We start from the raw sequence: 27,601 nt of genomic DNA on the forward strand, positions 1-27,601 counted from the left end.
CATAGGTCTAATGGGAACCTACAGAATTGCTAATGGGAAAGCATTATTTTCAGCCCATCTGATTTTGTTTACATATTATTCATGTTAATGGAAAAATGACTGCATATAGTTTAAGTTTTCAGCTGGTAACTAATTTATACACTGTAATCTCTTTGGACGCTATCTTGCAATCCTTACTCCAACTTGAAGATTGAAGGGAGTATTGCTGGTATAAGGACTGAAGGATCTGGCTCCTCAGAGATGTGATTTACATTGGAAAACCAGGAAGACAGTAGATGTTTTAAAGATCTTCTGGGGAAATGGCATATAAGGAGGTTTATTGCATCAACGTGACATATATCGATAGATTGGCTTTGTAAATATTTGTGAATAAAATATGTCTGAAAATGCTTACTGTGGTCTAACAAATCTACAGATTTCTGACAATACATTCTTTTTTGAGGTCATGGAATAAGGAAAAAAATCAATAAACACTGAAAAATATTATTCAGTTATGAAGTTAATTGGGTTTATTTTTTGAGAGACAGAGAAAGAAGGAAATCAAGTCAGTAAATCATTTCATATCAGTAACCTACCAACTGTATGGTTGAAGTAGATTTGCCTCTGCCTGAATGGTCATTTAATTCAGATTCCACTGGAAGATCATGGGAATGCCCCAAGTGCCCATTAACTAATGAAAGGCCCTGCTGGATGAAGATGCTTTGCAATTAGTTCTGAAGCCAGATGAACACAGGTGCAGCCTCTGTCAGTTTCATGTTCAGATTTAGCTTTTATTTGACCTATGAAAGTTGTTGACTTGAGAATAAAAACAATTGAAAAGAATGCTAGCTGTGATAAACATTTGCTAATGCCTTTTCAGCTCAGAAAACTGCAAACTGAACCAGAAAAGTATGTGAGAACCAGAGGGTATTATAGGAAATTATTTTTTGTAAAGCTGAATTTTAGAGTTACAAGCTGGGATAAACAAATTATTTAATGTTTAGTGTTCAGATGGCCCCCAACCGAATGGGTTTATTAAAGTCTTGTAAAAAATTATAAAGTCCCTTTCTCTTTATTCATTATTCTTTATATAATAGATTTCAACTTTGCTCTTAACATCTTAAAAGCCAACCCACATAATATCATAGTTAGCAAAATATTCACTTTACATTCATTTTACATAATTTGTATGGCTCAATCCTGTATTCCTCAAAGGTAGTAGGTATTTTGGGTGCATGAAGAATACAGGATTGGGACCCAGATATCTAAATTAGGCCTCTGATTAAGCATCCTTTGTAAAACAGCAGCAGCAAATGCCATTTGAAGTGGCATTAAGATAGTCTCCCATGCTCAGAGACTTAATGAAGCGTCACATTTTGTACTACATTATATCTGGTACATAATGACATTTTCAAACACAAGGCACACTGAGATAAAATAATAGAATTACTGAGAGCAGAGCAGCCAACAAGGAGACAGTACCCATATAATGCAGGAGTCTACAGAGCTCAACATTTATACTAATTTTCAAAATCCTTTGGGGTAGAAAATTATAAGCAATTTAGTAAATTTTAAAGTATAATTCTTTAAAGTGTCATTTTAAAAAGCCTGGATAACATGTGAGTCTTTGAGCTCTTCAAACAGTGCCTAGGTAAAGAAACTCTCATTACTCTTTCAAAGAGAGACATGCTCTTTACCTTTTCCCATGCCAGCCACGGAAGTCTGCTTATAGAATACAATAATTAAAATAACTGGCCTTTTTACAGTTAAACACATCAAACCTATGCACCAAAACAAAACGGTACAAAGCAAAATCAGTCTGATGGGAGCAATTTGGGAGGAGGCAGTTTATGCTTCATTTCACTTGTAAGCAAGATAATTATTTTTCCAAAAACTTTTTTAAAATTTACTGTGCAGTTTATAATCTCAAAAACAAAAATGATTTTAGAAGGGGTAAAAAGAAAGTTCTACCTGATCACTTGGTGATACCAAAAGAAAGAAACATTTTTCTATCAGAAAAAATCCATGAATTCCTCCAATCATTCCCAACATTTTCCAAACATATTCTTTTCCTTCATAGATGTGTTCCATCTCCTGAGCTTCATGTTTATGTAACCCAAGAATCTAGATAAAGAGGTGAAATAAAAGGGGAAAAATTGTTTTAACTTTTGCTAGAGTAAGCTATAATAGCTTTATCTCTCAACTTTCCTTTTATTACCACTCTCAAGACTTTAATTGTATTTTAAGTTGCTGTGCTGGAAAACCAGTATAGATTAATGAAATTAATTATTAATGGCCTCTATTATGCTTCTGTCATCTCTTGCCGGTAAAAGTAATATTATTTCTAGAGGCAGATTTAATTGTATTGACAAGAGGATTTTCCTTTGTATATTTTGTTTAGACTTTTACAGTTTAAAAAATTGTTCGGATCATCTTCAAAAGTCAAATTCATACAGAAAATAATCAATTAACCCTTCTGCTCATGGTCTTTGCTCCAGTTTCTATGCTGTGAAAGAACATAATAACCTTCCTTGGAAGTGTTCTGACTTCATTTGAAAGTTGTCACTTTAAAAGAGATACATACTGGACACAGCACATTAAAAATTGAGGGGGAGAATTTCAGAAGCACACATGGGATTTAGGAGCACAAATTCTACTGACTTTTAATGAGACCTAGTGCTCCTAAATCCTTTTGGTGCTTTTGAAAATCTCTCCCAGCTCTAGTTCCTGAAATATTACTGGTTTTGATGGTTTTTCCCATTTTTAGTTATATGGAATACCTCAAAGAACTTTTACTATCTCTTAAACCAGAATGAACATTTTAAGATGGAGAAGCATCAGAAATGTGTTTGCCCAACTTACCAAGTAAATGAAATTGTTAAAACCCCTTTTTGTTAGAACCCTTCAGTTACTTATTTCGAGTTGTGCAATGCAGAGAAAAAGCAGCAAAACCAAATGAATAACTAATCAAAGGCTTGTCTTTTCTTTTACACTGTCATGTATGTAAAATATATATTTGAATTTAAAAGAAAATCCTCCCACTGAGGTGTTTTTATTGCAGTTCATGACAACAGAACTATATGTCTCTGAAAGGCCCTGGAATTTTAGAACAACTTGGGTGTGGGGCTGCTGATGCTCAGGGAAAACATTTAACAGCATTCTCCTGAATCAGTTCTCCTTACATGACCTGCCTTAAGCATGTGTGGAGTGTGCAGCTTGCATAAGGCCCTGTATTTTCTATGGGTTCTGTGCTACAGAACTCCATTCCAACAAACCCGGGACGGGAGGAGGGAGGCCTGACAGTCCAGCCTCCCTGACTCCACCCGCTGAGAAAAGTCGCTGGCACCTACCACTGACAAGTGACCACAAGCCAACTATCTACCAGTCTGCTCCTGATTGTTCCCTAGCCCAGTTGAGTGGGTTACTAAAGCATGCCTGAGACCTTACCCACTGGCTTCACACAGAGCCCCACACAAACCTAGAGCTAGCCCTGTCTTACCTGTTTATCATATACTCCCCCCCACCCCTGCCATTTCTTTTAATCACTGAGTACTTATGTATTAAAACAGTACCTGAGTTTCTTCAGCATTCATCATTCTTTGGCTTCTGCTTCTTTATTTCCCAACCTGAAATATCTTTCTGATTTTACACAGCTCCTAGTATAACTAGAGTGCTGGCCCTCTGGTTCTCAGATCTCATGGACAGCTTTATTTTTAAAAAAAGATGAGAGCATCTGAGCTCCTGTCAATCAGTGTTGTGGGAGAATCAAAGGAATGCAGCTTCACTAGGTACGCATTTCTTTATATATATAGGAACACTTCATTTTGAAAATACAAACTGGCGTGTTACCTGTGGAATAAGATGTAGCAGAGCATCTCCAGAGAGCGTCCCAACAGCTAAACCCACAAACAGCTGTAAAATGAGTGTATAGATTTCTTGACAGGAACTGAAGAAAATGAGGGTTGTACCAAACATAGATCCAATAGTAATAAGTAAAACAGCAACAGTGCTGTAGCCATACTCTGCGGAAAAGGAATCAAAATAAAACCAAGTCCAGCTTTAACAATTCAGTGTCTAATTACTTGAGGCCCTTTATTCTGAACTGTGTGAATAAACAGGAAGGAAATTCTTGAGTTGTACCACATTTTCTTGCTATATATAAGGGACAGACAGCATAACAGAAGGAAGAGGGGGTTCAAGGTCTGCAAAGCATTCATTGGCCAAGGACCTGCAGGTAAAAAAGCCCAATCCACTGGATCTCATGCCTTAAAGAGATAAATATGCTCTTAATAGACAGGTCGTCAGCCTCCTGTGAACACACCATGCCTACTGTTCCAAATTGTATTTGTTGTGCGGTGTGGACACACTTCCTTTAGGGATGCAATCAGGAGTGATAACCTCTTTTTCCTAATTCAATAGAGTGATTGGGAGGTTACTCACATGTATGCGCTTACATTTTCAAGCTGCTGTACAACATGAACTAACTAATCCATACCACACCCTTCACCCTTGTGAGGTAGGTAAGTCACATGATGGGGAACAGACACAAAGAAATTAAAGACAAAATATTCAAAAGTGTCCACTAATTTGGGTGCATCAAATTTTTTTTCCACACACCAGGAGCGGAGAGTGCTCAGCACCTCAGAACATCGGATCCTAGGTAACGCCAGTTAAATACCCAAACACTAAGGCACCCTACATTAGCAGACACTTTTGAAAACTTAGGCCTCAGTGACTTACCCAAGACCAACCAGCAACTAACTGAAAATCTGGGAATGAAACTCTCAGTCCTAGGTTCAGGTCATTAGGCTACTTTTGTCTTACATCAGGCCATTTGCCTGTCTTCTCTTTTGGGAGACTCCTCAAATTTAGGCCTTAATCCTGAAAAGAGACCTATGTGCTCATAAAGGCCTTCATCTCTCACACATGGTCTCTTTCACTCCAAAGAGATCACCATTAGAGGAGGAAGGATGATCTGGTGGTTCAGATGCTCGCCTGAGCTGTAAAAGACTGTTGTTCAATTCCCAGCTGTGCGAAAGACTTCCTGTGTGGCCTTAGAAAGTCAGTTAGCCCCTCTGTGCCTTGGTATCCCAGCTGTAAAATGTGGATAATAGTACTTCACTACCTCATTGAGATGTTTTGAGGATGAATACTTGAAAGAGTGTGAGACACTATAGTAACAGGGGCTTGAAGAAAATAAATAACTCTTTTTGGGGAGTCTCAGTACCTCTTGCTACTTTGTAGGTTCCTGTCTCCTTTGAGTACTAGTGGGATGTCTACAAACCTCCTTCCAGCCAATGATCTACCATGTTGTTTAATCAATGCACACTGATAGTACAAATGTACAATGTGGAACTGTGGTTCAGTCCATTCCCAGCAGCAGCCTAATTAATTCTGTTTAAGAACCTAAGAATGGCCATACTGGGTCAGACCAGCGATCCGTCTAGGCCAGTATCCTGTCTTCCGACAGCAACCAGTGCCAGGTGCTTCGAGGGAATGAACAGAACAGGGCCATTATCGAGTGATGTATCCCCTGCCATACAGTCCCAGTTTCTGGCAATGAAAGCTTTAGGGACACCCACAGCATGGGGTTGCATCCTTGACCATCTTGACCAACAATTGTAGTCCAGGGAGTTAAAGCTCTATCCCAGACAGATGACTGGCTGGAAGGATGCATGGGGAACATTTATTAGTCCCCCAATGGATCTGGCAAGCTACCAGGTGAGTAAGGCACAATACAATAGACATAGGCACTGAATGGATTGATATGTGCCCTGAGAAATTTTTCTAACTGGTTTCTTTCTACAGACCAAGGTGTACAAAGCCTGGAGCTCATTTTTGCTTGGCACAGGACAGTAGATGATCTTGAAAAGCTGCTATTTTTTATTTTCACAACAACATCTCACAAAAACCTTTACTTTTGCTGTTCAAATTTCACAAAGTGAAAATCTGCACTTTTCATACACATTTACTTTCTGGAGAGCATCTTAACACCACTAATTCAGCATATCATGGTATAAAATAACAGATGTTACAGCATCAAGGCCTGATTCATCATTGTGTTACTCCAGTTTTATGCCAGAGCATCCCACTTGAAACCAAAAAAGTTATACCAGTGTAAAACTGGAGAAACAGGGGCAAAGTAGGCTCCCGTCTCTACTACTGGGAGGGCCTCTTATAGCACCATAGCCATTATACTTACTGTCTGTATCTCTGACAAGCATCTAAGAAGGAAGAAAAATCAGCCCAAATGAGAGTTCTTTGGATAAGAGAGTGAAATAGTTACTGGGAGCTGGATCCCTGAACTTCTCATTGTATAGTACTGTGTAGCATGCACACCATGAAATTCTTTGGTGTATAAACATCTGGGTGTTTTGTTTTTTAGTTACTAATGAATACAAAAGCTCCAGAAAGCTAAACTCCTGCAACCCTTCAGCTGAATTAGCACAATGCAATACTGCACAATGGCAACATAACTCACTTTCCAGAGTTGTTGGTGGCAGCTTTGTTTGCTTGGATTCTGTAAGCTGACAAGAACAGCTCAGTAGTTGCTGAATGATCGCTGGGCTGATTTGCTTGAAATGTTCCTTAGAAATGGACGAAGGACTGTTTTGTAAAAATATCTTCACAAGCTCACTGGCAGAGAAGCAAGCCTATGTGGGAAAGGATATGTGGTTACTAAATATAGATACCATTAACTGAGTCTGATGATCAGGTTAAATGCGGATTTGCAGGACTTTTTAAATGACATGGAATCATGAACTTTAAAAAAAAATGAAAAGTGGATCCAAAGAAAAGTCGCATTTTCCATTTCTGCTTCCTGGTTACATCTTTTAAAATAAAAGATAATGAATTTTTTGTTTATTGATGAAAACCTTATACATCATCTTCACTTCCACATTTCAATGGCCAGATCCTCAGCTGCTGTGAGTCAGTGTAGTTTCCACTGAAGCCACTGCATTACCTGAGGGTCTGGCCCATTATTATATCTAAATATGTGTATAGCATGTTTCTCAATCAAGACTATTTTTAGTGCTAAAACTATTAACAGCAGCTGGCATTTGCTGCTATTGAGTATTCAAAGATGGCACCTGCTGACCCTTTACGAGTCAGTAGAAGTTAGGAAGTTAGCAGGCCGGATATTTGCAGTGAGGTCTATATGTGTGCTATGTGTCTGTGTACTTCTTAACATATAGGTAGGGTGACCAGATGGCCAGATTTTATTGAGACAGTCCTGATTTTGGGGTCTTTTTCTTATATAGGCTCCTATTACCCCCCACCCCCTGTCCTGATTTTTCACACTTGCTGTCTGGTCACCCTACATATCGGGCTAATGGAAGTTATAAAGCCTTACTTAGAAGCTGGAAAAAGGGTGTGGGCTCCTAACATCTGGTACAGTAGGGAGATAGTCCCCTCTTTCCCCCTCCCCGCCTCCCTTTATCCTCATATGAGGGGAGGGCAGCAGGATCCCAGCAATGGGCTGAGACAAATTGGGAAGGGGGAGAGCTGATGGCATCTCTCCCAGATAGGTAGAAACAAGTGAGGCCGGAATGATGACCTGCCCACTGTATGATTTATAGCTGGGTACTTCCAGATAGGTTACGTGAGTAAAATTGCAACCTAATTAAACCACACCCATTACATCATGGCTTTCTACTTGCATGTTTGGAACAAAGTTTGGAAGTTAGCAGCCAGAGTTTGCGGTAATATTGCAATGAAGTCTGTATTTGTGCTGCATATCTGTGCCCTTCATAACACATAGAGATAATTAAAGCTATAAAGTTTTACTAGTTGAATCATAACATAGATATACTAAGCATTGCATAGAGTTTACTACTACTTTTAGAAAATGCCCTGTTGTTTTTACCTCCGGCAAGTATTAGTGAGATAATCTAGATTTGGTATTAAGATTTATTTTTAGGGGCATGTTTTAATACAATGACTAAAGATTTTGCATTCTAATCCTCATTCATTACATGACAGTAATAAGGATCAATTCAGGTACAACATGGATTTCCATATTGCTGCCCGAGTCAGTACTTTGTGTATGTGTGTGGCAGGGAGGGAATTAGATGCTGCAGAAATGTTACTTAGCTGATGTCACTCTTTATTTTGCAGAAGAACTGAACTAGTCCCCCAGTATAATGCTAGGGGAACAGCACCATTGGTCAGATGAGATATTAAATGGAGGTCCTGATCATTTGTACTTATTAAAGTTCGCATGATACTTTTCATAAGAACATGGTTGCTAATTCCATTATCTTGGCAAAATTCCAGCTCAAGAAATTATATTCTGACTACATATATACACCCTGAATTGAAGAGAGTAAAGGTACTCTTCATTTCTTGTCCCCATTGCTGTGCATTGTTAAATGCTTGTTCTTTTCACCCCAAAGGTGGCTGCATATCACTAATGATGAAATGACCCCTATATATAAGTTTTATTAATTACAATTTATAAGTTAAACTTATAAAACTATTTGGCTTCTTTTAGGAAGAAAATTACCATGTAAATGAAAGAAGGTTCTAGTTATTCTTCAGTAATACAAATAATGGGAGAAATCCTTCTGTCCTTGCTCATCCCTTACCAAGGCAACATTCTCTTTGGACTTTAGTAACAGTTTGAGTGAATAAAGGACTATCAATCAATCAATGAGTCCTGAGGATCCTTGTCTTCTATGAGCATAGGTGGCCCTGCCACCAGGAGAATACAGGAACTGCCCCACTGTGAACAGAGGTCTATCTAGTTTAGTATGGTGACTCTGACAGTGATCAGCACCAGCTGCTTTAGAGGAAGGTACAAGAAACCTTGCAGCAGGCAGTTCCGGCGTAACCTGTCTATGGGGACATTTTTATTAACTCCCATTTATTAGAAGTTGTCTTAAGCCCTGAAGCACGAGGGTTTATATCCCTTCCAAATGAATGTAGGTGACTAGAACCTTTGCATCTTCTACCATAAACCCTGGCTTCTCTGTGCCTTTTAACATGAGGATGAAAAGATAAGGGCCTTTGTTATTAATGAAAGAAATCTATACTGTCTTTGAGGGGAATAATACAGAAAAAGATAAATAGAGCTTAACATTTTCTCTTATGAAACACCAGATAGATGCATGACTTTCCTTTCCCCTCACATAGATTTCTTTAACGAGAAGCCATACATTAACATATAGACAGACATGAGATACATAGTTTTAAGTGACTACATTTTATAGCTCTTATTAGTTCATCTTACTATTTACTTAAGTTTTATATGCACTTTAAAAATCATTGAAGACAAAGCTGATTTTTAAAAAGACTGCAGTGACCTACTTTTCTGGCATTATATATCAAAATATGAAGCTAATATCTGAAAAACTAAATTACAGCCCTTAACTGAACTGGCAGAAGCAAGCAAGAAACCAGTCCATTTCTTACACGTAACAGCATCTGTTGCTAATGGAATACAATGGCTATCTTAGGGACGTGTGGAAAACAGAAGATAAAATTAGCAATAACATTCAAATACAAATTCTTCTAAAGGAACGATCTGTCAAGGAAAATGTAAATAGTTAGTAAGAAGAAAAATGGAATGAAAAATAGAAGCTAGATATCAGAAAAGGATGGCAAATCTCTTCTCTCCAAATGTATCTTTATAACCTTTCAAAGGCTACACAAAAATATTTTGGCTCTCAGCTTGACTGCCATGCCTGGAATAATGCATGGCCTTTGATTCAAGGACAGTCTTGGAAGTCCAAAAGTTCAAAAAAGTTCTAAAAAGTGCTCAGTTTTGTAAATTGGCTTTCTGCCCAGGGGAATTATATTCCTTGTATTCCTGGCATCACTACTGTCCTATGACCTTCATTTAAGTTATTTTGGGGCCACATTTGATTTAAACATCTACTTGGCTGATTGGCATGACTCTCCTTTGAGGTCCAGCAGAATGAAAATAATTATACTGATGGGATATGAATTCAAAATAAAAAAATAAAATCATTCAGCTAAACAACTGTCAGGATGGCATTGACTCCGAAGGCAATTGTGTCATCTTCATATCATAAAATGAACACTAAATGAAAGCCAAATGTACATCTTTTATCCACTCAAGATAGTAGAACCACCAAGCTTTGAATCATCTTAAAATGTATTATTAAAAAATGTAACCCCTTTGGAAGAGCTACTCCTGAAATACCACATTAAGCCTATAGGGGATTTGCAGCTGTATTACAGCAACAATGGCTACAGAGGCTCAGACTCCATTTCCCAGATTGCCTGGGGTCCAGGCCAGAGACAGAACTGAAAAGGAACACTGTGAGAACCAATCAGAGACAAAGGGTTCAGTATGGAAATATTACTTTTGGTATTGTTTGGAGACAGTGTAGTAGGGAAAGGAGCTACACAGCCCGGGAGGACCCTTTGACCCTCCACATTCCTCCCAAGGAAAGACTTTGGGATTTCTGGGACACTGATTAGTGTCATCTCTGTAGAGACCAGAAACCCAAAAGGCTGAGGAGAGTCGGGGCCAAACTACCAAGAGTCTGTCTAACTGCACATTTGAATCTGGACCAGAGAGCCACAAGAACAATCTTACCATCCTTGACGTGAAGACTTTATTTAATTCGATATTGCATTTTAAGCCGGCCACTGATTTCAGCACTGTACTGCCCACCAAAAGCCTGAGCCTAAACTATTTGCCTAAGCAGGTGCTAGGAGGGAGCACAGTACGGTTTTTATTGGCTGTAAATGTTAGGAGGGATATTTTGTTTCTGATATTTACATATCAAAGATTTATAAACTTGTTAAAACTTCCTAAATAAATTGTCCAAAAAACGTTAAGGTGGTAGAGTTTATGTACTGTTGTTTTTATCTTTTATTATCCTACTCCTCTTTTCCATTTTCCTCTCACTTGTGTTACCCATACCTAACAAAGCCCCAGTTACTGTTTTATTATTGTGGAATTTGTGATAGCTATTTTATTTTATTGTGCTGTGACTAACATGGCTCTGTGTGAGTTGGGTGTTGGAATTTTCCCAACAAACAGGCCCTCTGTGTTCTTTGCACTAGGAGGGGTTTCCTTGGGTAGAGGCACCCGGTGGACTTATAGGTGAACACAGGAACCCCAGAGGAGAAAAGGGAGAAGACTGCAACCATACCTCAGGTCTGGGTTACAAAGAAGAAGAAGAAAAGCCTAAGTCATCAGATATGTCCTGGCTGCTTTGACTGGAGTCTAAAGCACAAAGGCCAGTCATATATATATATATATGACTTTTAGAAATTCACAAAATTCATAAATGTTACCTGTTGAAGTGATTTATTCTTTGTACTATATATTTGCAAACCAACCTGAACTTCTGTAATTGACATCCGATTCCAACTGTTGGTAAGAATAGTAAATAATAAATTAACCTGATCCCAATCAGCAGTGTTTTCATTATCTTCATGATAACCACTTATATATTCCCCATTCTTTTGTCTTGATGTGAGTGGAATATTTAAATATCCAACATCTCTGATTGTCATGCCATGACGTCTTTCTTTGTGGCTGTACATTTGTCCATTTGCGTTGCAGGTCTTTCCATCCCTCAGCATGCTTAGGAGTTGGTCTATTTCTAGGAATTTATTAGAAAACGTGTTGTTACCTCATTATAAACACAAATTAAAGAGAAAGATGAAATAGCAATTGTTCAAAATGTCAAAATATAGCTTATTCATAGATTCCAAAGCCAGAAGGGACCATTGTGATCATCTAGTTGGAGCTCCTGTATAACACAGGCCATAGAACTTTCCCTCCAAAATTCCTAGAGTGTATCTTTTAGAAAAAAAACCCAATCTTGATTTCGAAATGGTCAGTGATGGAGCGTCCAACATGACACTTGCTGAATTGTTCCAATGGTTAATTACTCTCACTGTCAAAAATGTACACCTTATTTCCAGTCTGAATTTATCTAGCTTCAACTTCCAACCATTCGATCATGTTATACTTTCCTATGCCAGATTGAAGAGCCCATTATTAAATATTTGTTCCCAATGTAGATACTTTCAGACTGCAATCAAGTCACCCCTTAACCTTCTCTTTGTTAAAATAAATAGATTGAGCTCTTTGAGTCTATCACTGTGAGGCATATTTTTCAACCCTTTAATTATTGTTGTAGTTCTTCTCTGAACCCTCTTCAATTAATTAACGTCCTTTTTGAATTGTGGTACCAGAACTGGACACAGTTTTACAGTAGTGGTTGCATCAGTGCCAAATACAGAGATAATATAATAGCTCTGCTCCTATTCAAGATTCCCCTGTTTATATATACCAGAGTCACGTTAGCCTCTTTGGCCACAGCATCACATTGGGAGTTTGTGTTCAGCTCAAATCTTTTTCAGAGTCACTGCTTCCGGGATAGAGTCCACCATTCTGTAAATAGGGCATACATTCTTTGTTCCCAGATATATACATTTACATTTATTTAGCCATATTAAAACACATATTGTTTGCTTGTGCCCAGATTACCTAGCAATCCAGATGGCTCTGAATGAGTGATTTTTACCACAATCTCAATTTTTGTGTCATTTGCACTCTTTGTCAGTGACAATTTTGTGTTTTCTTCCAGGTCATTGATAAAAATATTAAATAGTGTAGTGCCAAGAATCAGTTCCTGTGGATCCGCATTGGAAACACATCTGCTTGATGATGATTCCCCATTTACAATTACATTTTGAGACCTATCATTTAGCCAGTTTTTAATCCATTTGTTGTGTGCCATGTAAATTTTATGCATGCATTGTTGTTGCAGGCATGTTGGTCCCAGGATATTAGAAAGACAAGGTAAGTGAGGTAATATCTTTGATTGGACCAACTTCTGTTGGTGAGAGAAACAAGCTGTCAAGCTGACGCGGAGCTCTTCTTCAGATCTGGGAAATGTACTCAAAGTGTCACACCTAATACAAGGTGGAACAGATTGTTTAGTGTAAGCAGTTACCACATATTTCAAGGGACCATTCAACGTGAAGATCTGTCAAGATGGAGGAAAGAGGGAGGCAGCTTGGGAAGCAGGGCAGGGGGGCTGTTAGTGGGTTATACACTATTGTAATAAGCCATAAATCCAGTGGCTCTATTCACTCCATGATTTTTAGTGGCTAGCAAAGTTATGAATCAACACTCCCAGGCTCATCATTTGAAGTTTTATGCAGAGTTCCTTCGAGATTGAGGACTGAGAGGTCAGATATAGAGTGAATGTTTTGTGAAAAGTGTTCACCCACAGGTGAGATGGAGTTTTTGTCTTTTATTATTTTCCTATGTGAGTTCATTCAAGAGCATATGATTGTCTGGTTTGACCAAATAGTTGTTATTGAGGCATTTAGCACACTGGATGAGGTACACCATATATGATAGGCATGTGTAGGTGCCATGGATCTTGAAAGTGTGTTGATGGGGGTGTTGATCATCATGGCAGTGGAAATATGTCTACAGATTTTGCATATGTAATTCTGGCAGGGTCTGTTGCAGCTTTAAGGTGGTGTCTCTGGGTCTTTGGGGAGCTTGCTTCTAATGATGAGCTTGGAAACGCTCGTTTATTTTTGTAGCCCCCATCCCATCCCCCGAGCTGCCTTCCCCCCCCTCCCTTTCTTTCTACCATATGACTGGAGGGGTGTTAACGGGCCACTTCACCTTGACTGGTCCCTTGAAATATGTTATGCTAAACCATCTGTTCCACCTTGTATTTAGCTGTGACACTCTGAGTACGGGTTCCCAGACTTGAAGAAGAGCTCTGTGTAAGCTTGAAAGTTTGTCTCTTACCAACAGAAGTTGGTCCAATCAAAATATTGCCTAACATACATTTTATTTTTTTATTAAAAAATGTTGTGTGGTACCAACTCAAAATAAAATACTAAGAGTTCTGTAAGGAATCAACCAAACTTGTAATCTCACCAAAAAAGATATCAAGTTAGTTTGACAGAATCTATTTTTCATAAACCTACGCTAATATGCATTAATTACATTACACTCCTTTAATTTGTTATCAATTGCGTCCCATATTAGCTGCGCCATTATCTTGCCCAGGTCTTGCTGACAGGCCTGTAATTATCTGGGTCATTCCATTTACCCTTTTAAAAAATTGGCACAACATTAGCTTTCTTCCAGTCTTCTGAACTTCCCCAGTGCTGTAATATTTATTGAAAATCAGCACTGAGGATTTATTTAACAATATTTTTTAAATAACTTTTTTCTCTAGTAAATGCGAAGATCCCATTTTGACAGCTCTAGAGTATGAAGTCACCTATACAGTAAGCAGTTACTTCTCCACACTGCCACATTAATGTTTTCCTCTTGACGATCTCTAAGAGATAAGAAGGCAGTTCACCCTTTGTGGCCATATAATCATTGATAGCTCTGCTGAAATCATCAACAAGGTACTGATAAATAGTGTCCATGATCCTGCAAATTATTGTATGTGGATGGATGCCATGGGCCAACATGGAATAACTTGCAGAATTAGGGTCATTGTGGTGATTTTTGTGAAATGGAGACTTTGTCCATTAAGAACTGGGCTGAGCCCACCAATTAATTTTAGATAGGGTATTTAATTATGTAGCGGTGCGGGACTCACCCCGGCGGCGCCTCCTGCTGGTCATCTCAGGGAATTAGCTCTCCAGCTTCCAGAGTGCCCTTGGCAGGCCGGTGTCCCGCTGCTGCTTGGCCCCCGCATCCCTCCCTGGACTCCAGTGCCCCGCTATCTGGGGTGCTGCTCCTGACAGTAACCCCTCACTCTTAGGTTCTCCCCTCCCCGGGGAACCTCCACCCCCTATCCCCACCTCGCCTCAGTCGTAGGCTACTGCCAGTCACCAACTAGCCACTGCTCCCTGGGGCAGACTGCAGTATAAGCCACTCATCACAGGCAAGGGGGTTTTGGACCTCCTGCCTTTCTCTGCAACCCAGTACCTCTATGGGGCCTTGGACAAGGCCCTGCAGCCTGGGGAGTTGCCAGCCTGGAGCTCCCTAGCCCCTCTGGCCTTTCCCCAGCCCTGTCTTACTCTAGGCACCCATCTCTCTCTGAAAGCAGCGAGAGACTGACTGCTCCCTGGTCCACTGCCCTCTTATAAGGGCCAGCTGCAACCTGATTGGGGCATGGCCCAGCTGTGGCTACTTCCCCAATCAGCCCAGGTTTTCCCCTACCACAGTCCTCTCCCAGGGCTGTTTAAGCCCTTCAGGGCAGGAGCGGGGTTACTGCCCCGCTACACACTACCAAACAGATGTTAAGAATGTTTCCACATGATGGCAATACTTGGTTTTATGACAGAGGTCGGCAACCTCTGGCACACGGCTCGCCAGGGTAAGCAACCTGGCAACCCGGGCCAGTTTGTTTGCCTGCTACGTCCAATTGTGGTTCCCACTGGCCACGGTTCGCTGCTCCAGGCCAATGGGGGTGGTGGGAAGCCGTGGCCAGCACATCCCTTGGCCCGCGCTGCTTCCTGCCGCCCCCATTGGCTTGGAGTGGCGAACCGCGGACAGTGGGAGCCACGGTCGCTGAACCTGCAGATGTGCCAGGTAAACAAACTGGCCCAGCCCGCCTGGATGCTTACCCTGGCGAGCCGCGTGCCAGAGGTTGCCGACCCCTGTTTTATAACTTTCATTGTTATTTAGCAAAAAGAACAGGAGTACTTGTGGCACCTTAGAGACTAACAAATTTATTAGAGCATAAGCTTTCGTGGGCTACTGCCCACTTCTTCGGATGCATCCGAAGCTTATGCTCTAATAAATTTGTTAGTCTCTAAGGTGCCATAAGTACTCCTGTTCTTTGTGTGGATACAGACTAACATGGCTGCTACTCTGAAAATTGTTATTTAGAACAATTGTCCCCATCAGTGCTTGAAAAAAGAAATTTAGAACTTTTTCCTAAAGAAAAATGTATGCTAAGATTTCTATTTACTTCCTTTCTCTTGAGCAAAAATACTTTTGAAGTCAGCTAAAGCTTCTTTCTAAAAGTTGTCACTGTAATCAACTTTATTTTCATTTTTTCCTATATGCTGCCAATTCTAGCCCTTTTCTCCAGTTTATATTTGAAATGTAAATATATTTAAAAGAGGGATGCCAATGAGTTTTGGTTTAAAATATGCTGGCATTGTTCCAATCTGGTTAAATATATCCTCTGGATTCTGTGGTTGAAATTTTGACTCCATTGAAGTCAACAGGAGTTTTGTGATTGACATCCGTGGCCCCGATCTGGATTTCACTCTTGATAGCTACTTAAATAGCACAGTGCCTCTCTGCATTCTAACTGGCTCTGTTCATTGTCATGAGTCAATTATTTTATGAGTTCTACACTGACATTTTTTAAGGGAAAGTGTTTGTTACATAACCAGGGTTAATGGGAGTGAGTGTGATCTATGAATTAGAGAACAGGTCTAAGAGTCAAGATGCTTGAATTCTTTTATGCACGCAGCTTGTTTTTTGTGTTACCATACCTGGGATCGCTTGGCCCCTTGTGATTCAATATACACATCATAGGGATATTAATTCTTACTTAGCTCACTGGTACATCACACAGATTAATTAATGTTTTCAAGCACTTTGAGATCCTTGTAAAGAGCTACCATTAGTCAATGAACCACAAACAAGGAAAAGTGGGGGCCTAAAGTTAAGTTCCTAAAGCCCTGGTAGGCACTTAAATAAGTGGTTTGATTTTCAAAGGGGATGAGCATCCTGCAGCTCCCCAGTGAACGTAATGGGAGATGGATGTGAAACACTGTTGAAAATGAGGCTACTTGTTTAGATTATTTAATTTTAGGCCCAGTTAAAAAAATCTTGGGCCTACTTATTTGTAGTTAAGTTGAGTTGCATCTGGCAAAAGATCTTTTAGAACTGAAGTGAAATTTCTATACCAAATGGACTTTACATGTCCCAGTCTCACTGGAGGGTGGTGACTTCAGAAAGTGGGTAGGGAAAAATAATACATAAAGGAGCTATGAGTAAAGATCAGAAATCATCCAGTCAAGACAGGGTGAACAAACTTCATCTGCCCTGAGAAGCTCCCCGTGTCCCAGTCTACATCTACTGATACAATCTCCAGAAAATGGCTGTCGAAGGCAAACTGAGGTCACTTTATATATGATTATTATTATTTATTTTATAGTGCCCAAAATGATTTTCAAAATAAAGAAGGAGCTTGTCTCCCAGCCTTCTTTTTACATTTAGAAGAGTTCTACCTATCAAATACAAATGATGAAATAGTGATTCAAACCCTGATTTCAGAAGTACCTAAAATGTACTGACACAAAAGGCAAACCTGAAATACAGAGCCCTACCTGTTACTTGGAGTTCATTAGTGCTGTTTAGAGAACTGAAAATATATTTTATAAAGAATTCTGGGGTGGGTAAACTTGCTCTCCCGAGGCAGACTCCTTGGAGAGCCAAAGTAATGATTGTAGCAGCCAGGCGAGGAAGTGTATTTTCATCAGCACCGGCACTGTCCAATATGGCAGCTTCTTTCTCCAGAACGGTTACATCAACACACTGCAAACAGAATAAAAATTTAGTTAAGCAGTTCTTGGTCACATTAGTGTAAATCATCAGATAGGCAGGAAAAGAAGCAAGAGAACACAGTATTGCAGAAGCTCAGGGTGGACAGATTGTTAGGACAGAGTGTATAATCAACAGCATGAAAAGCAGAAGAGACTCAAAGGGAATGAGAATGGAATGCAGGACCTGAGATTATGCTATGAAGAGGTGGTTAGAGACCAACATGTGATCAGTTTCAGTCATGTAATGGGGAGGAAGCCAGTTTGGGAAGGAAGGGAAGGAACTTGAGGCAACAGTTAAAAACACCACATTCAATTAGCTACTTTAAGTTATTTTTATTTATTTTTGTTTTCATGCAATTTCTGCTTAATTTTTTTCTTCAAGATTTTTGCTGCCTAGAGTGTAGCCAGTACAATCCCAAAAAGTGGCAGAAGAGGAAGAAGAGAAGTGGATGTTGTGGTTAAGGCACTGGACTGCAACACTGCAGATCTAGATTTAATTCCCAGCTCTGCCACAGCTTTCAGGTATAGCCTTGGGCAATTCCCCGAATACCTTTGTGTTTCAGCTCCCCATCTGTAGAATGGGGGTGATAACATTCACTTTCTCTGACATTTTGTTTCTTTTATCTAGTTACACTGCAGTCTCTTGGGGGGCGGAGACTGTTTCTTACAGCATATGTATATGGTGCCTTGCACAGTGAGGCCCTGATCTTGGCCTGGGACCTCTAAGTTACTGTAATCAAAGAAGATGAAGAAGGAAGAAATGTATGAGATCAATTTTAAGAAATTGATTTCCAGTGTCTACTTGTGTGCCTATGTTTCCATGTCCATTTAGTTCAGCTGCACATGTAATTATCACAGTTGCATGAGTAAAAGTGTACTTAGCCATCAAAATATCCTAGTAATTGCATGTGTCATTGCAGTAAAGATGTGCACAGACATAGTTCTGTAAATGTGTGAGCATATTTGTGCATGAAGCTCAGGTCTTCATGTCCAGCTGTGAATGAGAGACCTTTAAGGCCAGTTTTTCATTTTGCCTTAAATGTGCTGCAGCCTCATAAGCGCACCATTCTGAGTGGCGTGTCCATTTTACATAGACAGCAGCCATAGACACATACACATGTAACCCCGCCTTGGCTAATGGCTAGCTGGTTAATTATTCATGTATTATTATTAATTATTAATTATTATTATTATTATTTGTTTGTATCATCATAGCACCTAGGAGCCCCAATCCCGAACCAGGACGCCACTGTGCACCATGAAGAAAAGCAAGTATTTCTAATGTCAAATTCACTGCCAATATATCTCCATACAAGCTGAAGACTTTTCTTTCCTACCAAATTGAATATATTAGTTGCTATGGTGAGAAGGAAACAAGTTTTAAACAATCATAACATTTAAAAACTGACCAAAATGGTTTTCTTCCCCTGGATCACTACCCTTTCTCCTAGCCACAGATGTTGTGATTCAAAGCATTATATAGGCTGTAATGATTTCACTACCTATGACAAAGAGTCTCCCCACTCTCCTTTCTGTGAACGATGAAATCACAGACTCTAAACAGACATACTGAGTGCACTGCCAGTATAAACAAATAGACAACACTGTAAAGCGCTGTATGGATTGTTACTCCATGTTGACAAGCCAAATACCCACCGATGCCTCTTTATAGCTGCCGAGATACTGTTTGAGTTCCTGGAAATCGGCACTTTCAGTGAGATTTAGAACCAACTGTACTAGTCAATGAATAATTTATGACGGGAAAAGATTACACAAAGCACATGAAGAGAAAGGAATTGCAGGCCTTCTGCTTTATGCTGCATAGCTAGTGGCTTCTAGCAATCTTCCATTTGCCTTGATTGCTGCTACTACTGTGTGGTGTAAATTAAAGAGCAGTGAGATGGAAAAGAAAAGAAGAATTGGAGAGTCAACATCAGACCAGGACAGAGTCTGATCCTGTAGCATCCAAAGGGCTGATGAACTTTTCACAGCAGGTCAATATATATATTATAACAAGTCTCTAACTTTGAAAATCTGGTAAGTGGTTTTGGCTACTGTACATTGTAAGGATAATAGATGTATTTAGATTGTAAACATTTTGGGGCAGGGACTGTCTATCATTCTGTGTTTGTACAGTGCCTGGCACAATGGAGCCCCATTCTTGCTTGGTCCCTAGGCACTGACATAGATAAATAACAATAAATACTAGGTGAGTTATACCTGCCATGGATTTCCTGATTTTAAAAGGGTCTTTACAGCTAAATATAATGAATACATTATTTGCCATTCCTAACGTAAGTTTAGTCTTCTTTGGATGACTCTTTCTGCTGGAGGAACTGACTATGGTAGGTAGATTAGCTTCAGATGTATCTGGCATGTCAAAGAAACAGCCACATCTTTTGGCAGATTCCCTGCTACATCCAGTATCTGATGGATGTAGCACAGTGAAAGACCATCAGGGAACTGGTTACAGAAACTTGATTCTCTTCTCCAGCTTCAGCTCCAGGGCAGGTTAGATCAGCCAAGGGGCTGCTCTTATTTGTCCCAAGTGGGTATGGTCTCCTAGGGACCATATTATTTGACTGCAATTTGATGGCAGAACTAGGTTTTAGCCTTTAGATCTTTGGTAAGTGTTTTGGAGTGCTGGGGGTATGTGTTTACCTGGCTTTCAGGAGTTTTAAAATGTTGCCTTATTGCAGCCAAAATGTCTTCAGTTTCATTCCTTGAGAAATAATAGCAGTCTTCATCACGCCTTAAACTGAGCATACTGTGTAGGTAAAATTTATAATCCTTGTTACTCAGACTGAGCTCTGAAGAACAGATGTCTCTTTGATGAATAATATAATAGAGAAGAATGAGGGAAATTCTCTGGAATACTTCTTCACTGAGATGGTCTTCAAAATCTCCACCAGCTATTAATAATAAAGCATCTGGTTCAAGGCACTGCAAATAATTAAAACAAATGGAAATTAGTTTCAAATTACATGTCACTATTATTCTACTGAAAATAGGATTAGAGAACAGAGTAGGAGAATTCAACTTTATGTTGAAGAGATTGGTCTTGAGGCTACACAGATGCAGAGTGGGGTGTGTATACGGTAAAATGTGATGAGCAATAGGGACAGCAAGGGAAGCACATGGAAATCCAATCTTGCAGTAACGAGGGCTGCTGCATGGCTGACAAATCACTCTCCATGCTGCCTTTCATAAACCGTGCCTGCTTGTGAGCAAGGGGGCAGATGCCCAAAGGAGTTAAGACTTACTCCCACTCGGGACTGTTGTAGTCCATTTACAGACCCCCATTGACATCACTAGGCATTAATTCTGGCCCTCAGTTCAAAGGACTACAGTTAGTGCTTTACCTTACCTTAACTGCTGCAAGGCTTCCACTTGCATTTGTGTGGGTTTGCAGAATGAAGACCAGAAAAATCCAAATTTGGACCTGAGTTATATCAGTGTGAGGCAGTGGTTGGTCAGGATCCATTTGTAAACACTGATGGCCTGTCACGACCCAGTAAATAGGCCCAGGGTCAGGGTTGGGTCCTGCTCCAGAGGGTTGTGGGGCGGTGGGTGATGGCCTATTGCAACCTAGGTTGTGTGGGGTGGTAGTGGGAAGTCCTGGAAGAGGCTAGGTCCTGTGGGGCTGGCTGGGGTCAGCTTGGCTCCCTACTCCAGACGTTTCATCCTGTGGTGCTGCAGCCCCCGATGAGGAGCCAGCTGGGCCAAATCTGTCTGAGTAGCATTGCGACCTTGTTCACTTACTCAAATTGAGCCTGGTCAGTTCCCCCATCATCATGATGGAGAGGCACTTGGAATAAACCTGATTGGCACTGCAACCCCAGAGGTCACAATGTCTGGAGCTGGGCACTGAGCCTAGCAAGCCCCATGGGACCAGAGCCACAGGAGCTGCCACATGATCCTTTGAAACATTCTGGTGACCCAACTTTGGGTCATGAACCACAGGTTGAAAAGTCCCAGTGTAAGTAATAGAATCATACAAAGCATAGAAACGTAGGGCTGGAAGGAACTGCAAGAAGTAATCTAGATCATCTCCCAGTCAAAGGAAACACTAGAGTTACTCCACATTTACAGGCTAACAGAGCAGAATTGGGCCCTGTATCTTATATTTATTAATTGTGCTATCAGAACATTTGGTCAGCACAAAGCCTCTGCATCAATTAAGTCGTCAGAATGGGACTCAAGAGAGACAGAAGTCATGCATGGGTCTGTGTTGCTCTCTACAGAGGGGTGAATTCCCCCCCTAAGGGCAGGTATAATATTTTAAAAACAAAATAGCTCAATGCCAATAAGGCACCATCTCTCCTCACACTCAGACCCTTTCCAATGTCATCTCAGGCAAAAGGCTTTATGAGCAGATAGGCCTAGAAAACCAGCAAGTGCTCTCAGACTAGGGTAAGTGGGTGAGCAAGTTCCAGAACAGAAAGCCCCTTCCTGAAAATATCCTGTTCCTGTTGTGATTTGTAGGCCATATCAGCTGGTCCCATTGGAAGGATGCTAATAGCTCCCTCCTGTTTAAATCCAATCATATCTTGAGCACTTGAGTTGATCTCCACTATCCTGGCAGATCATAAGGACTATAAATAGGGGTGCTGGAACAATTTTCATAATGGGGGTACTGAGAGCCATTAAACCCTGTATGTAATGGAAACCACTTTAAGCCAGGGGGTGCGGCAGCGCCCCTAGTTCCAGTACCTATGACTCTAAAATAGAAAAAAGCACCTAAATCATAGTCACTAGGCAAGACACACCAACACACTTCAGCTATTTTGCCACATTCCAATGATTCAAAGCAGCCAAAAAACCTAGTTTACTGGGTTAAACTATGTTTATGGCTACAGACATTGTGTACTGGTGTATCTGGTACACCATATATGTCAAAACCCATTCCTTGAATGTTTACCCCCCAAAAAACTTGAATCAAATGCAGATTATGGAGCTCAGGTTACATATACTCCCTCAACTATAAGCAAGTGAGTGAGTTGACGTTTCATAGACATTTTAATAGAAATATTCCCAACCTAAATCTACACCAAGAGGAATGTTGGAAAAGGTTATGCACTGTGGGTGCCAATAGCCAAATTAAACATTCACACTGGTGAGTAAATTAGATTAGGATCTGGTCCCTGTCTCCTGTCTAATATGGCTCTCAACATCTACAATACTAGCCTTTACTAATTGACCCTCAGAATCCAGGGCCATGTACTTGATGCTCCTTAAGCAGCATCTGGCATTACTCTATCTCCCAAGGGTACAAAGAATTGATAACATGTATTAACATGACTGTCTTTGTGTATTATTGTTTTGGACTAGGAGGAATACATTTAACTCTTCTAGCTCATTTCCCTAAAGGCCTCATGTTAAGCCAATCTATCTTTTTAAATTTACCCAGTGCGTGATAAGACAAACATACTATATGGGGTGGAGGCTTTTCAGAGATTTCTATAATTACACCTCAAGGTCTAGTAAGGATAACTTCAAATCACTAAGGTTGTTGGTGCTGGCAAGCAAGATGTTTGAAAAGGAAATTGCTACTGGGAGGGCAGCAGGTGCACTGAAAGAGTTGCCGTTATTGGAGAATATGTGGGATCCTCCACTGGGAGTACTTAAAGAAGGTGTCAGGGGAATATAGATTGATTCATCACTAGTTATTTTGCTGTTATCAACATGTTAGAGTCACAAACACCTGCATGACCTTACTTTCAGAATGCTTATTTTCTAAAACAAACAAGTCCCTTTCTGAATATGGGAGCAGAATGTTTTTTACTGAACTCCCTATTTTTTAATGATTATTAGTAAGGATTCCATCAATACAGAAGAAGGTATGCCTTTTTTGTGCACTTGGGAGATAGAGTAATGCCAGATACTGCTTAAGGAGCATCAAGCACATGGCCATGGATTTGGAGGGTCAATTAGTAAAGAAAAAAGAAAGGGTCTAATAAAGGTATAGAACTTCAGGGCAATGATTTAAATGCAGGATGGAGTCTTGTTTGCAAATTAAATAATCTGAAAAAGCAATGGTTTGTGATGGCTGGGATCCCAGATTCAGAAGGGAAATGTGAGTCTGATTGATCCATTTTTTTTGGTTTTGTGGGTGGGAAGGAGGGATCTGGGGCTTCCCTATCCCCACTGTTTGGGAAGTTATCTCCAGTGCCAATTTCCAGGAGGGCTAATTTCTGATTCTAAAGACTGCAGATGTTTCAAGAACAATTGCTGTCATGAGTTTTTCTCCATTTTGGGTGTTTGTTAGCTCTTGCAGGATTTCAAGCTTATAAAAAAGCCACTGTACTGCATGGACTTACTATTTGCCCAGGCTAGCCTAGCTGAAACTGTGAGAAGGGTTCAGAAAATCTTTCCTTTGCCATCATCCCTGTGCTTTCTATAAATAGGTCACAAAACACAAGGAAAACCTTGGCCTATGATGGAAGAATTCCCAGGAAGTTTCCACTCCTCTATGCAGGAATAACCCCTGTAGGAGAGCATGGAGCCCTACATTATTTACCAGTGCTCATTCACCCTGGGGCAGTTATGAAAAATGTCAGCATTTGTTACTATGGCTATTTAAATGAGTAGGTACTCTACGGCAGAGGACTGAAATCTCCTCTCCAACACATTGGTCCTGTTGAATACAGGGAGCATTTTACTTTCACAGTAAACGTCAGCTTTCCCCATCATTAGCCTTCACCACCTGCTGCTTCTTGATTCTGACATGAAGCCACAATACTCTCTGTATAATTCCCTGCTGTTAGAGATAAGCCAGACCTAGAACAAGCTGGATTAATCTTAATTGGAGCCAGAATCCATCAATTTTCTGGGGTCCCAATCCAAACCTGGAGCATCTTCCAAATCTACATTTCCTTCCATCTGGGCCCTCGACCACAGCATAGTCTCCCTCGTACCTGAATCTGGCATCCTATTCCCCTTTTCCTTCCATGGTCAAACCAGTGGGAAGAAATAGCCCAGTCAGTAGTCTGAATTTACTAGGGGACTGAGCCCCCGCATGGAGCTGTGATTCCAAACATTTTAATACCCTGGAATTCTTCCAATCCCAGAGTCTGGATTTGCAGAATCCTTTATCTGCTCTTGAGCTATCTTGACCAGAACATTTTTTTCCCAAAACCACCCCTAAAACCTTGCAGGCTTGGGGGAAATGGCATATGGATCTGAACAAACCATGGATTGGGTTTGAGTTTTGCAAAATAACAACCAGAATGATGATGTTTCACAAAACCATTCCTATTTCTCCCCATACATCTCTAACTACAATGGAAATTTCTTTTTGTGTTTTAAATTCAAGCTAACAATATAACTGTAGGAAGAAGTAAAGAGGAAAACATTAGTTTGAAAATAAATATCTGAAATATCTGGCAATAAGTGAAAGATAAATTGATCTAAGTTTTTAAGGTGTACTTGAAGTACTTGGGGGCCCTCTTTACAAAAATAAATAAGCAATATAAATCATTAGCAATTAAATAATTGTAGCAGTTCATTTTTGTTTGAAAGAATGAATGTCGTGTGTGCCCATGATATGCAATAGGATGGCTTCACCCGAATAAATGATTTCTGAACACATCTTTTAAATGTACCCTTCATTAATTGATACACTAACCAGATTACAATCCTCCTGCATCCCATAAATCCACTGTGGACATTCAGCTCTCTCCAATAACATTTTGATAAGTTTTCTTGAGTGATTCTTGTGGAGCTCAGTGTAGTTGTCAGCTGAGAGAATGCGTAAAACTTCCGTCAGATAGCCTTGGCTGGGAGCGTAGCCGCTTTCCTGCTTGTGCTCTTTCCCAGACTGTGCTTCTGCAGTGACCACACCAAATATGAAAGCTGAAAATGCCACCCAAAAAGCTGGATGCTTGGTCAGAAAACACATTTCCTCTTCTTACTGTAAGTGCGTGTCCGTGTTGAGAGTTGAATGGTGGTTCGTAGTTCACAGCTTAAAGTTGAACCCTGAGGAATTTGTATGGTAAAGAAAAACAAAAACCATTTAATTAGAGTGACTGCAATATGTTTGAAAGGATTTATTAATTGGTTGGCTAAGCTGATTTGCAGTGACAAGCTGTTTCTGAACAACAGGGGGTTTGTAGGGACTTTACAGCCTGAAACAGCAGGAAACTAAAATGACAGTGGCCTTAAAAATTCTGTAGAATTACTGGTAAGTGGTTAAATCGGACTGCCCTTCCTTCACATTAAAAGTTTTGAGTATAATACACATTTTTCATTTCCCTATTATGTTACTATATTTGATTATAATCTCCTTTAGTAAGTACAGGAACAAATATAATTGCTTTCTCTTTTACTCCATTAGGAAACAGATTCCCAAGGGCTAGTAGATGTACTTGTATATGAGGAGCAAATAAAGCATTGTGCAGGAATTCTGACATACATGTTCAGTAGTACTGATGCCTAGCAATGACTTACAGTAGTTTTCATCTTAATTAATTAACATTAGCTCTAAAGCAGGGGGAAAAACAAACCCAAAACATTTTAACAGGAAATTAATGCTGCTTTATGGTCAGAGGAAAGAGCTGCAAAATTGCTGTAATTATGTCATTCATACAGCTTGAAAAATGTAGAAATGTCTCAAAAGTAACTAGTTCTCACTTTTAATAATCCTAGATGCAAAGATAGTGTTCCAAACTATCCTAGACATATCTTTCCTAACGTACTTTAGGATCTGTCCTTACTGTAATCTATCTTGATATAGGAGCATGCCAGTTGTAAAGGAGTTTAACTTTAGTTTTCCACTAAAGAGTTCTCCCTTTACTGAGGAGCAGGCCTTTGGAAATATACATACATATGTTAAATAGCCACACGCAACATCTGCTTCTTTTCACTGTAAAATAATACAGATCTGATTTCCTTTTTAAAAATGCTGTGCTAACAGATTGCTAAAGTAGAGTAAACTAAAAACTTTTGCTGAGTTATAACTTGGCATGCATTCAGATAAAAGTTAGCGTGGGATAGCACACTCTGAAAGGTTTTGATGTTTCAAAATTTATTTTAGCTTTAAGTTAACATTTAGAAATAGGTTAGCATTTAAAAGCATCACAGTTATAGGGACACAACCATTTCTAACACCGTGTTCTTACCTTCAGCAGAAAAAAAATGAATGATTGTGTATCTCTAGCTTTGTGGCCTTTTGAATCCCCAAAAGTATTTAGCTGCTGGAAAGTCCGATGTTTTTAAAATTCCTTGATGGTGCTCTGGAAGCTGGAGAGGATTAGTTTATTGCTGCCTTGAAAAGTTTTCAGTTGCTATGGAGAGAGCTGTTCTTAAGGTAACAATGGAGGTGGATAGGAATTAGTACATGTTCTTCTTGGCAGGTTTTAGGCACCACATTATTGAGTGTATTTAGCTAATTATTTTGGTAGTTATCATTTTATGTAAACATTCCCTAATTAACATCAGCAGATGGCAGGATGTATGGTATCTGCTTAACAATATTCATTATGGTAGATAATACACATGAAAACAACATTTTCTCTACAATATTAAAATACGTAAGCAGTTTTATAACATCTGAAGAAAACCTGAATTTCTGTTTTAACTGAAATCTTTGTTCTGGTCAGAAATGTGAAATCAGAGTAGAAATATTTTCTGGCACCTCTGTAGAAACTCACATTTTTTCTTAAAGGGACTCTCTCCATGGAGAATGGGCCCCAAACAGAGTCTGTGGTAAAATAAACAAACAAAATCAAAGAGCATCAAAACTCTCACCTGCACCAAACTTGAACAGCTGCGCTTGGTGCAGATGGTGAACTGGAAAAAAAGGCAAAAGAAACCCTCCCTGCCTTCTTACAGTGCTCTGTGGCTGAAACTGCAATCTTCCAGTTTCAGTAGCCCAAGTCATTCCTAGGTCCCTGCACTAGAAAGGGGTAGGAGAAGTCAGTGACTAATGGATCTTCATAGGGGCAGAGCTACCAAGCTCATCCTTGTCCTATCTCCCAAACCTGCTGTGTGGGGATGCAGATTGAGTCATACTCCCTGAGTAGGGTCCCCAAAACCTTTGGAGAAGGAGGATGGATTTAACTTAATATGAACAGAAATGTTACCCTAAATAATGATAAGCATGTGTTTTTAAATGAAAACCCTCTCCTACACAAAG

At 39.9% G+C, this 27,601-nt stretch overlaps 1 protein-coding gene across 2 annotated transcripts in view; it reads right to left on the bottom strand.

Annotated features, from left to right (window-relative positions):
• Nucleotides 1-26,702, bottom strand: part of SLC39A12 (solute carrier family 39 member 12) — a 38,320-nt gene extending 11,618 nt beyond the window's left edge. The window contains exons 1-9 of one of the 2 annotated variants that reach the window (XM_034760332.1): nt 26,586-26,702; nt 25,094-25,443; nt 20,128-20,409; nt 17,251-17,458; nt 11,362-11,564; nt 6,461-6,632; nt 3,829-4,001; nt 1,951-2,103; nt 576-686 (exon numbers count right to left, since the gene is read on the bottom strand). In XM_034760332.1, the coding sequence (XP_034616223.1) occupies nt 576-686; nt 1,951-2,103; nt 3,829-4,001; nt 6,461-6,632; nt 11,362-11,564; nt 17,251-17,458; nt 20,128-20,409; nt 25,094-25,366 (1,575 nt within the window). In that variant the 5' untranslated portion in view covers nt 25,367-25,443; nt 26,586-26,702. The remainder of the gene's footprint in view (nt 1-575; nt 687-1,950; nt 2,104-3,828; nt 4,002-6,460; nt 6,633-11,361; nt 11,565-17,250; nt 17,459-20,127; nt 20,410-25,093; nt 25,444-26,585) is intronic. The other variant, XM_034760331.1, reaches the window with a different exon arrangement.
• Nucleotides 26,703-27,601: the final 899 nt, after the last annotated feature.

The sequence above is a fragment of the Trachemys scripta genome, chromosome 2 (genome assembly GCF_013100865.1).
Source record: "Trachemys scripta elegans isolate TJP31775 chromosome 2, CAS_Tse_1.0, whole genome shotgun sequence".
In the NCBI taxonomy this organism is placed as follows: Eukaryota; Metazoa; Chordata; order Testudines; family Emydidae; genus Trachemys; species Trachemys scripta.